The following is a 12,199-nucleotide window of genomic DNA, read 5'->3' as shown; positions in this document are numbered from 1 at the left end:
TTTGCCATTTATAATTTTTTTTTGAATTTTTTATGATAGGTTTAGGCATCGGTTGCTTTAGAACCGAGGCAGTAGAGTCTTATTACCTCGATTGTCTACTTAACCGAGGTAATAGCTTCTTCGATTTTTAAATTTCAAACCTTTCATTCTCCCCTTCCACAACCTTCTCACCACCACCATCCTCAACTCCCACCAAACAAACTTAACCTCAGACTCACCATCCTCAACTCGCTCCGCCGCCGCTGCCTCCACCATCGGTCGTCGCTGCTGCCTCCACCATCGGTCGTCGTTGCCTCCACCATTGGTCGTCACTGTTGCCTCCACCGTTGGTCGTTGTCGCTGCCTCCACCATTGGTCGTCGCCACTGCCTCCACCATCGATCGTCGCCATTGTCTCTACTTCTCTCACGTGAACTTGTTGTTCGTTGTCGCCTTTGGTTGTACGTCGTCGACACTGGTTGTTCGTCACTGTCTTCGGCCGTTCATCATCGCCTTCAGCCGTTTGTCGTCGCCTTTGGCCATTCGTTGCCGCCTCCGTTGTCCCAAATAAAAAAGAAAAAGAAAATATTTTGAAAAGCAAAAGTCCCCATTTTCTGAAAAAAAAAATAAAATAAAAAAAGGCATCTACCGCCTCGGTTCAAAACCAACCGAGGCAAAAAACTCACACATATTGCCTCGGTTCAGAACCGAGACAAAAAGGTTACCCCTTTTTGCCTCGCCTGTATATACCTCGGTTCAGGAACCGCGGTCATAAACCCAAAACAACCGAAGCAATAGCCTTTCGTTGCACTAGTAAAGAAGAAAGTTTCTTGAAATGTCTAACAAAATAAATAGAAGCATAGTGAAACATAGTGTAGAAGTCACTTTTAGTGAAACTCACCCAAAGTATCATACTAATACAAAAAAGATTTCAAATAGTGCAGCATTGTAGTATCTTCTTTACAAAAAAACAAATATAACATCATTCTAAAACAAAATTTCAATTTTGAAAACATAACTACAAAACCTTCGTACTGGAATTTATAAAAAAACAATTCAATTAATCAAAACACACAAGATTAAATATATGTTAACCAAATTAGTTACACCTTTCTTCTCTTCTAAAGTTAGAAGAGCTATTTTAGTTTGTATGATTTCATGTACAATGTGAAAGAAAGAGAGAAAAAAAGCTAATACACTTGTTAATTTAACGCACATAATTCAAAGAAAAAGCGTAAATGTTGAAAAATAATTCTCTTTTCTACAAATATGTGAAATTTTTTATCAATTATAATATTATTTATTTGTTTATTTTCAATCAAATAATTTTTTATTTTCACTCATTTCTTACTTAATTCTTTTTTTTTCTTCTTCCTTATACCAAAGCATTAATGTCCGTTATACGTGTATCAACACGAAATATCCTATATCCAATCAACGTCAAAACCACATATTTCTCCAAGCGTCAATCCATTAGTTACAAACATCATTATAACAAATTATTAAAATAACCTTAACAGTAAAAGCGTTCTTATTGCTGGTCATTTTAATGAGGTAGATTTGAAATGATGATTCTACTTGTTGTGTTTCCCAACAACATTCAATCAAGTTGAACTGACCATATACATTTTTGAAAAAAAGAAAAAAAGTAATACTAGAAAAGAAGAAAGAAAAGAAGAAAGAAAAGTAATCAATGATATAATTAATTCTACCTACATGTCCAATTAATGCTCCTCAATTAGGTGGAATTTCCCTATTTAAACCACATAGAAAAACAGACAAGCATATCATCATTAAATTTGCTTAATTAACAAATTTAATGGCCATAGCACTTAATCTTTTCCTCAACGTCAATGGTTTCAACCCCACCATGTTATTATTTGAAACTGACTTCCCATTTCCCTATCTCACATTTCATTTCATTCCATCTGCCCCTATTTAAGCTGCTTCAACCTTCTTCTTTTTCTTCTTCCCGTAAGATCACAAAAGGGTTCATAGCATAGTATCTTCTGGTAAGTTAATTAACTGAACATGCAGCTAGTTTCTTATGTGTGTGTGTTTTATACCTTATATATTCTTAATTAGTAGGGCCTAACCTTTTTTGTGTATGGCTAAAGAAAATTGATCAGGTTAGCGTTGAAGAGAATGAAGGCTGTGATTATTACAGTGCTAGTGTTGATGCTTCTGGCAAGCTCTTCTGAGGCTAGAGATAGGAAGAAACTCATGACGAAATTGCAGAAGGAAGAACTGAGCAATAAATCTGATGATAGTGGTCACCATCAAATCCCTCGAAAGGAGTATGGAAAACCAGGATCTGGCCAACGTACTGTGAGTGAGGAGTTTAATCACCATTACATACCTCGGAAGGATTATGGTACACCTGGTCAGGGAGGAAATTAAATGTTTCTCAGATGCATCATATTGTTGTGTATATATATATATATATATATATATATATATATATATATATATATATATATATATATATATATATATATGCATGCATGAGTCATGGAGTGTTTGATGAGTAATGAATGCTAGTTATGTGTGTTATGTATAATATATGTATGCAAGGAGTTACTGAGATGAATTAGTTTATGAAATTATTAGATGGAAGAACTAGGGCAACCTATGATGAAAACCCTGGTGGTTTTATGTACTTAGGTGGAGTTGGTAACTCTGCATTTGTTGCTTCAGCATAGCTATCTAATCAATGAGTTCTGATAGTAAATAATTAAACAAGACTTTGTTTGATCAATTCTGTGTTTAATTGTCAATCTTCCAACCATTTCTTTCAATTCATCTTAATTATTTCTGAGATTATGTGTTACAACCATTAACTGACAGAAAAAGTTTAAGGATTGAACATCTTGACAGAGATTGTGTGTTACAACCAATCCTTCAGTGTAGCCTTGGAAGGAAGTAATTTTTGTCTGTCAAATAAGAGATATTCTTAATTAACACAAAAACCAGACAAAAAAAATTAAGCGAGAAAAAAAAATTAAATCTATATGGAAGTGTCCACAAATGAATAATATTAAGAAAAACGTATTGTTTGTATTGTTGATAAACTTAATAATTATCAAACAAAATAAAGGATTGAAGAATTGTTTAATTTGAGAAAAGTAAATAAAGTGAGGAAAAGCAGATTTGTTAATTCTAAATTAAAAGGAGTTAATAATGTACGTCAAATCAAATTAGTCGTGAAAACTTCGCTTTTTTTTTAAACTATTATTTGGTCAATCTAAATGAGGAGAATTCCTTGATTCATTATTCTGTAAAAATTTATCATAATGTTAGTTTTGTTAATTTCCCTATGTTTCACAGTTAATCACTCCATCTACTTTCAATAAAACCATTCAATTGATATTAAAAATACTATTAATAGTTCCTCTTGGTTAAGGGCATTCATAATATAATCTAAACAGGAAATTCGACCATATAAACTTAAACTTGAAAACAAGTTTTTCCATTAAATTGAATTGATTTCAGATCTAATTTTAAAAGCTATTCCAATACAAATAAATACTGTATACATATGCGTAAATTTCGTTTTAGGATATTACTATATAAAATCCATGCATGTATGAATAGAATTTTGTAAGGGTGCAGGAAGAAATGCCTAGACGAAATCATTGATATTGCCTGCGCCGGGAACATATTTTGAACTTATAATTATGGAACTTGGTTTTTGTTTCATGAATATAATTAACCTTCATATATATGTTTTATAATTAATTATATATCAAGATTCAATATGAATAAAAAAAAATTATATTGAATGAAAAATAATAAGATTACCATTGTATATGTTGAAAAATTCACAAATTATTAATTTAAGATTTTAAATTAAAAGTAATATCACAATATATTTATTTATGAATTTGCTTACATCTCATTGAATATATTTAGTGTCTCTTCCTAAAAAATACCTAACAATAGTTATTAAATGTTTGTTAGAAGGAGATGTTTGTTTTCTTAATTGAGTTCTAATTGCCTATACTAGTAAATTTCCAAACAATTTTATCCATGTTCCCTCAAACATTTTAAGGGTCTTGGTGTTGTACATTTCTATTCTTTTGGTATAAAATATGGTATTTTGAATTTGATTAAAAACCCAAAACCTACTAGAAAGAAATTTACTCAAGTCTCATCTTAAGTATCATAATGATTTTATCAAGAAGAGAGGAGTCTTGTGACAAGTCTAAATACCAAATGAACGTCTATTTGTAAGGACTCTCTTAAAAACCATGTAATGGCAAAAAATAACGATAGTAATAAAATAATACTCAATAGTTTTTTTTACGAGTTCTTGTAAAAAGACTCGATAACTCGATATGATTTTTTTTTACAAAATTAATGCTAACACTGATTGAAATTGTTGTTGTATATCAAAATTTAAGTCTCCCATATATAGCATAAACAACTAATAATACTTTATCCATCAAAATTAACTTATTGATAAAAATCACATACGTTACTAACAACGAATATTGAATGTGACGATAATACCTTCGGTCACATTGAACAACAAATATCACGAGATGAAGAACAAACTTTTAAAACTACACAATATTTTCTCTTAATTGTTTGTGTTAAAATATATCAAAATAAAATATTATATTAAATTATTATATTAATTATAATTTAGATATTATTATAATTTAAACATATTCATCTGCCTCTCATTCTTTTATATAAAAAAATATAAAATCTTTATATATATATATATATATATATATATATATATATTACTCTAATATTTGATATAATACATTAAAATTATTCTTTAAACCTTTTAATACTTTCTTCACTTTGCTTCTTTGGACCGGGTTGAGTCAAACAAGAATCACCTAAAAGTAGATAACTGCAATTAGTTTAAATTGTTTGCATTCATATTCAATCTAATCTTTACATTAGAAGCAAATTTTGGAATTTTGAACGTTGGTAATAGTTTAGACGGTGATGTGAAGACCCCAATATCATGTAGAACTTGCAGAACTATTGCAATAGTTCCTCCGATATACAGCCGAGAATATCATCATACACAAATGTCAATAAGGCCAACTTCTAGTTTCACGACTCAAATCACGGAACAATGTTTCATAACCTATCTAATAACGCTGTTCTCACTGCAAATGACCATCTATTATCATAGACATACACCCCTTGTATAGTGTGTAAAAGGTAAAAACAGAAAGAGAATGGGAATAGAACGAGAAGAATTTATTGTTTAAATATTGCTGCTGTTCTTTTCTGTCTTTTTTCTAAAGTAGACCAAATCACATTAAGTTAAATATTACAGAACTGTGCATGCAAGAATACTTGACCTTGAATTATTTGCCCTGCTTTTCACTATCTTTGCACGTTTAACACTGACCACGTCCGCCATGTTGTAAGGTTAGCCACCAATTTCAGTTCACAATTTCCCCAACACAAGCAAAAATTGGAAGGTAAAAAACAGCTTACACAGTAACCCACCCACCTCTCCTTTTCCTCATCACCAAGCAAATGTATACAAAACTCCTTTTTTTCCACTTAGCTACAAAAGGGTCCCCATTCCCTTGACCAATTCTTATTCTTTCCCAAGTGACAAGTATCTAACTAGCCCACAAAGTCATGGATCATGTGCCCTCCAAACTGACGCCTAAGCTCCTCCTGTTGTTGCAGTTGTTGCTGTTGCACACCTTCAACACTATGCCTAAGACCCAAAGTGAGTGACACAGATCCAAGACCACCAACCTCAAGTCCACCTCTTCTGTAGGGCATAAACCCCATCACTGTTCCATCCATGTTTGGTGTGGCAGCAATCTGGCATTCCAGTTTTGACCTCTTCTCTTGATTCCATTGGTCTTCATTCATCCCGATGTGTTCCTCATTGCCTGCTGAGGATGATGCATGCGTGCCATACCTGCTCACAGGTTGGTGATCTGATTTGGGCTGGTTGCTTCCTTCAGATGCAGAAGCTACCTGCTCACTTTTATTAGAGGCTTGGTGGGCTTCTGTTGCACCCTTTGTTTCGAGCATGTGTATTTCCTCAACCATTGGCTTCCACACACGCACTCGAGCATTTATGAACCAATTTGATACCTACGTTTCAGTTACATCGTTATTCCAAGCTTCTAGAACTAAAAATATATATCAGCGAGCTGCAAATACGTTTCAGTTACCTTACATAAACAAGGCAAATTGTCTTTGTGACAAATTTATATCCCTTTAATGGATTGTGTAGAAAACCATAAAATGCATGTTTGAATATCAGTTTCCAACGATGCAAACAGACATTTACACATAAAAGATTAAATGTATAAGCATAAATGTCTGTCTTTTATGTTACAAGTGGTGGGGTTTAGATTGTTTACTTTATAAATATGAGAAACTCCTATAACCCAAATCATTAGACGACAAAAGAGAACACTTTCACAACTATCCCTAAGGTGTGGATATCATTACATGGTGAAGATCATCTGAATCTAGAATAGTCTTTACATGATGATGTACTAAAATTCTCAGATTAAAATGTGTGACTACAGGTTACATAGAAATTTGTACGAACAAACGGTCTTAGACAATGTACTAATTTCTCCGTAAGGTGAGGTTCACATAGCTTCTTTATTACTCAAATTCCCTTTATATGCATACCCTTACTAAAATCTGCAAAAATGACATTGTTTTAATCTGTTTTCTGTAAACTTTTTGATTTAACATTTAGAGAAGGAAATAAGTGAAAACACAAATGTTCACTATAAAATGTTTCAAAAAATTTGAAACCAGGAAGCAAAATGAAAAGGGATGTACATTTGTAATTATGCATAAAAACGTATGTGTCGGCCTAAAAGCCTGAGAATGAAAAACAAAAGGAACAAGTTTCCTCACTAATTAAATTAAGACTTGGAATTTGAAATAGCAAATATTTGACGATATTTGACACACTGATTGGACCCACTAAGAAGCCAACAAAAGAGAATGTCAAAGACACAAATGAAATCAAGCATATATAGCTGAAGGACTATAGACATAATAATGAATTCAAAAGGAGTAGACCCCCACCTGGTTTCTTGAAAGACCTGTTTGGGTAGCCAACATGTGTTTATCAGTGTCCGTGGGGTACCTGAAATGAAATTGAACAGCAAAAAGAAAACCATAATTCAATCACTCTTTCCTTCTTCTGAGCAAACAGAAAAGATTCATAGTTTCACACACATGAGAGGTCACAGAGAGAAGACATACGGATGAAGAAAATGCTCAAACAGCCAAGCTTTAAGAATTGCCACTGATCTTTCTGGTAAGCCTCTCTGGGGTCTCCACACGTGCTGTTGGGGCTCAAGAAAGTTTATGTTAGCCCCCAAAGATTTGTTTTTCTGAAAACTTTGATCCATGCACCTTAGCCTTGCCATGTTACTGTCAAATTTACCACCATTACTTGTAGTTGGCATTGAAAATTCCTCTCCCAAGACTTCACATGTAAGCTTCAGTTGATCAGAGATAGCACCTTTTAAGCATCTGAAGTGTTTCGATACTGACTTGAGAGCCAAGGAGACATAAGGAGTTGCAGAACTAAGACCAGCAACAGACTCGAACGATTGAACAACCATTTGCATCTGTTGATGGTATTGCTTGTATCTCCTAGTAACCTATCATGACTCAGTGCAACAAAACCAACAAGTTTAAAAACATTCCCATGTTTTTTTAAGAATAAGCCTAAAATTATACTATTCTAAACCATAACACGAAACACATCATTATTGAGTTGTGGCGAGCACAGTAACACAAAGGTGTACAATAATAATTAGATATTTGAATGTTGTTCTAACAACCACAATTATTTAGGTAAAATTATCAAAAGTGTGTTGAAGCACATGACAAAAAACTAACCACTAATAACCCTCCGATTTGAACAATAGCAACCGGGTAGGATAACACCTCAAACACTTTGTTTAGGAATTGTGGAAGAAACAAAGAACTTTCGGAAAGCGGAATGTGCACAGGTGAAAGGTTATCTAGCAACACTGTTCTTGCATAGGCAGAGTCCTACATGGATATATAAAATAGATTTTGGACTAGAAGTGAATCCAAGACATTTTGAGCAACAAACTTCATTTCTACTATTAGCACACAGTATTCCAAAACTACAGTAATTCCAACAGTATATAAAGCAATTTATTGTAACCTATATTCCCTCATTAAAATAGCTAAATCACGACCCTATCAAATGTAGTACAGGAAAAAACCAGTGTGATTGAACCTGTTTTAGTGCATAAAGATTTGTGTTCTCTGAATATTTATTTCAAAAGTAACTAAAAAAAGCTTGTCTGTAGGATACATCAACATCTAAGTGAGTACACTGCTGTGTGCAGGTGAACATATGCACGTGAGTGAAGAATATATTTCAAAGCTCTTAGGTAAGCAACAATCATTATATAGTATGCATGAAACGCAATTATTTTGTAGAGAACAACATATTTGAAACTGTTCACTTACCACGCAACAATGATTTATTAAATGGAACGCATTTATTTTGTAGAGAGAGGAAGGATGAGCAAACAAATAAACAGAGGTTTGAATGTTGTCTAATAATCTCCAAAAAGTTTACAAATGAAAAATTCTAAAAAATTCAATGCAAGACACTCCTGTCATGTTTGTTTATATTTCTTCACATTATTTAAATAATTAACTAGTTAATCCATTAAAGACAATTATACGTACAGAACCCATTTATCAATTTAGTTCATTATTAATTGGACTTCACCAAGATTTCTATGTTGTGACTTCACATTTTCAGAATCCATATTAACAAAGAATAACGACAAGATAAAAAATCGTACTGAAAAAGATATCAAATATGGCAAAGAATATTAATTAAACAATACAAATTAGACAGAAATATATTGACACAATAATAATTAGTAAAAGTAAGAAATTAAACAAAGGACCAATATATCATTAAAGAAGAATGTGATCCTATAATTAGTAGCATATACTGAATGAACAAATACTCCCACCAAAATGAAAAACAAGAAAAAGAATTAGAGCTACAATAGCTACACAACATAAAAACAAAAAGAAAAAATAGACCAGTGATAATGACTCCTTATGAAAGAAAAATAACATTACCAAAAACACAAATTGCAAAGTGCAACAGTATTATTACCCACAAAACCATGTTGTAACATTATTTAGCATAAACAAAACCTTACAAACCAATAAGAAAACGCTAAGATATCCATATAAAATTAGAAACACATTCAAGTTAAATGAGTAACCAAATCGACACACCAACACAAATATATACATTTTCGTTTTAACCCACATTCTAAGGACGTATATCGTTGTTGTAAATATTTCCACAAGCAAACTTTTTATGAGCTTTGCATCCACAATAACCGACACCAAATGACCTAATGTTGCACACGGAAGTTTTAAAGCATTTGGCCTTTTTTTCATGTTACAAAACAGTAAAAACCTGACAGACATTAGCCATACATACATACCAAAAACACACAAGACAAAAAAGTAAGGAACACAAACAGGCCAGAAGGGTTACTATTATTCTACATTGAGCAGAGAAAAAACGAACCTCCTCTTGCATGTACAGTAGTTTTGCCTTGTTCTTTTGGCACTCTGGCCGAGAAGAAAGACAAAAGTTACTCGTGGCTCCGCCATCAGCGCTATTTGTATTATCATTTTCATTTGAACTATACAACACAGAGGATGAAGCACCCAGATAGCTAACACCTTTTGCAGCACCCCCACTTTCATCAACATTAAGAGCATCACCAGCAGTTGCAGCTGCAGAAATAGAGGCAGCACTGACATCTCGAGAGACCCACTCTGGAACGTCACAACCCCCTCCTTTCGCAGACTTTGAACCGTATTGACAGCACCACTCATCTAACAGCTGTTGACACGGCTTCAAGAATCTTGAACTCTTCAAAATCGTGGCGTACCCGGTGAAGGGACCGAGAGGGCCAACATTTCGATAAACAGTATTGTTTGAAAGAACGTTCAACTTCATGGAGGACTTCAATGACATTGAATATTGAGTAGGGTCATCCGATGCAGACCCTTCTTCAAAACAAGGCTTAGATTGTGAGTTCGAGGAAAGTGACAGTGATAAACCCTGATGAGGATTTATGTCTTGTTCATTATTCTTCTTGAAACCCATCGCGCTGCTACTATTTGTCCATAAATTAGCACCCCCAAAACGTAACTCGTTGTTTGCTTGATAATGAAGCACAGGCTCAGCATGGTTTCCTCCCCAAACGCCGTAAGACATGTCCTGCAAAGCATTATGGTAAAGAGGAGGCGACGAAGACGAAGAAGGAGGGTAATGCATTTCACCGAACTGCTTCTGAATTTCTCTATTGGCTATTTCACCAGAAGCATTGTTATTAAGCTCAGAAGAGAAGAAGGTGGTATTGTTGGTGTTGGGGTTGCTTTCGTTATAATTCACCATCCAATTAGCTCCCAAGTGGCGTGGTTCACATTGTTGGTCCTTCGGGGACGATGAATGAGGAAACGAAGTGGAACCATACTGAGCCATCATCAGTTCTTGACACTCCAACGGGTTTCTTGGAGTGGACAAAGGATTCGAAGCAGTGGAAAAAGATATCATATCCGATGAATAAAGGGCCTCGTCAAGCATGTTTCCATTTCGAACATTTCTCACTTGAAGAAGATCCAAGTTGAAACCTGGGTGTAACGATAACTGTTCTAGGTTGCTTGGGAACTCTTGCAAATGTTGGGAACTGTTTTGAATCCTCAATTTGTCCCGCCGAAGTTGTTGGGCAACATGCAGTTCAGGCCTTAAGCTGCTCATTCCAACCTCCTAACCCCACCACTCTAACTCCAAACAAAGCCTTAGGATCCACCAAAGAAACCTTTTTCACAGGTAAATATACCATTAATTTCTTCCACGCATTTTAGAGAGAGAAAAAACCAACCATTTAAAAAACACAAAAGAAACAGACGAACAACAAACATAAGCATCATAACTTCAATCGTAATAATAGTAATAAACAACAGTATTTATCTGCATAATTTCGACGAAACAATAACAAAATTGTTAATGTGAATTACACTACAGTCGAAAAAATAGATACAAAATTCGAACTGCAGCATATTAGGTTCAGACGACAAAAACAAGAATTTGACTTGAAAATGAAAGTTTTTATAAAAAACCCCGATAAACATATACCATCTTGTGTTTCGAGTTAATTTATTATTCTATATGGTGAAATCAATAAAGCAACTTGCCTTCCTTCTCTTTCTCACTCGCTTCTATTGGTACCTTTATTTAGCAATGAGAAAAACACAAAGGAAGCACGAACAGATATTACATAGGATAACTTGCCCTCCTTAACAGCTCTCGTATGGCACTATTTCAACCACCAAATCGAAGGTATAACATTCTTTGTATCTATATGTCGGTAAGACAGAAGATGAAGCACTCACTCAAACAACTCACGGAAGCCGTAAAATCTACGGAAGTACAAAAAACAGGCACAAGTTAAAGCTCACGGATATACGTGAAAACACGACAACAAGTGAAACCCTAACTTTTGATCCACCCTCCAACTCCAACGGATCTAGCGGAGGTTTCCAAGTTCAACAACCAACAACTCACCCACGCTCCGTTAAAAAAAAAAAACTCACAAGAAGAAAGAACCACCTTGAGAGTGGTGCATACGCTGAAATTCACAAAGAAGAAGAAACACAACACCACATTGAATTCACGGGGAGAGAAAAAAATTGCTTACCAAAATAATACTGAAAAAGGAGAAGTTTGAGATATAGTATAGTGGAGAAGGAAGTAGCATGGTGGGTAGTTTATAATACCTTCTTAAGTGCGATCGAAAAGAAGTTTTGATGAGATTTGGTGGGAAGTGTGAAGATTCCGGTTGGGGAAGTGTTGCTGTTGTTGTTGGTATGAATGAATGTGAAGTGAGAAGGGTGAAGTTAAGCAGTGCTACAATGATTGCAAAAGCGATTATCAGCCGTTACTTTTAACGTCTGAATTAACATAAAGTTACGTGTTTTTTGTTTTTTATTCTTAAAATATTTAATTTTGTTCTTACTTTTTTAGGTTTGAAAACTGGAGAGGGTGAGAAAAATGTGTGACGCTGGATCAAGCTCCAACATTTGTGGTCCCTTCTCCCTCTTCTTTCCACAGCTTCTTGCCATCTTCTTTTTGCCCTTTTTATTTCTTGGTATTTCCGACT

The 12,199-nt window shown here is 34.3% G+C and overlaps 1 protein-coding gene and 1 long non-coding RNA gene across 3 annotated transcripts; one reads left to right on the top strand and one right to left on the bottom strand.

The window, feature by feature from the left end:
- Positions 1 to 1,865: 1,865 nt before the first annotated feature.
- LOC128196583 (uncharacterized) lies at positions 1,866 to 2,736 on the top strand. Its single transcript, XR_008249031.1, has 2 exons — positions 1,866 to 1,990; positions 2,096 to 2,736. It is a non-coding gene; the product is annotated as an uncharacterized LOC128196583 (long non-coding RNA).
- A 2,447-nt stretch (positions 2,737 to 5,183) lies between these two features.
- Positions 5,184 to 11,960, bottom strand: LOC108321996 (BEL1-like homeodomain protein 8). 2 transcript variants are annotated; one of them, XM_017553932.2, is made up of 5 exons: positions 11,817 to 11,960; positions 9,556 to 10,858; positions 7,209 to 7,612; positions 7,029 to 7,089; positions 5,184 to 6,068 (listed from the first exon to the last, which is right to left on the bottom strand). In XM_017553932.2, exons 2-5 carry the CDS (start codon positions 10,795 to 10,797, stop codon positions 5,583 to 5,585), a joined length of 2,193 nt encoding a protein of 730 aa, XP_017409421.1. In that variant the 5' UTR covers positions 10,798 to 10,858; positions 11,817 to 11,960; the 3' UTR covers positions 5,184 to 5,582. The 2 variants fall into 2 exon arrangements, with proteins under 2 accessions (XP_017409421.1, XP_017409420.1); XM_017553931.2 differs by having other exon boundaries at positions 11,738 to 11,951.
- Positions 11,961 to 12,199: the final 239 nt, after the last annotated feature.

The sequence above is a fragment of the Vigna angularis genome, chromosome 5 (assembly GCF_016808095.1).
Source record: "Vigna angularis cultivar LongXiaoDou No.4 chromosome 5, ASM1680809v1, whole genome shotgun sequence".
In the NCBI taxonomy this organism is placed as follows: Eukaryota; Viridiplantae; Streptophyta; class Magnoliopsida; order Fabales; family Fabaceae; genus Vigna; species Vigna angularis.
This window is presented reverse-complemented; position numbering and strand designations above follow the sequence as displayed.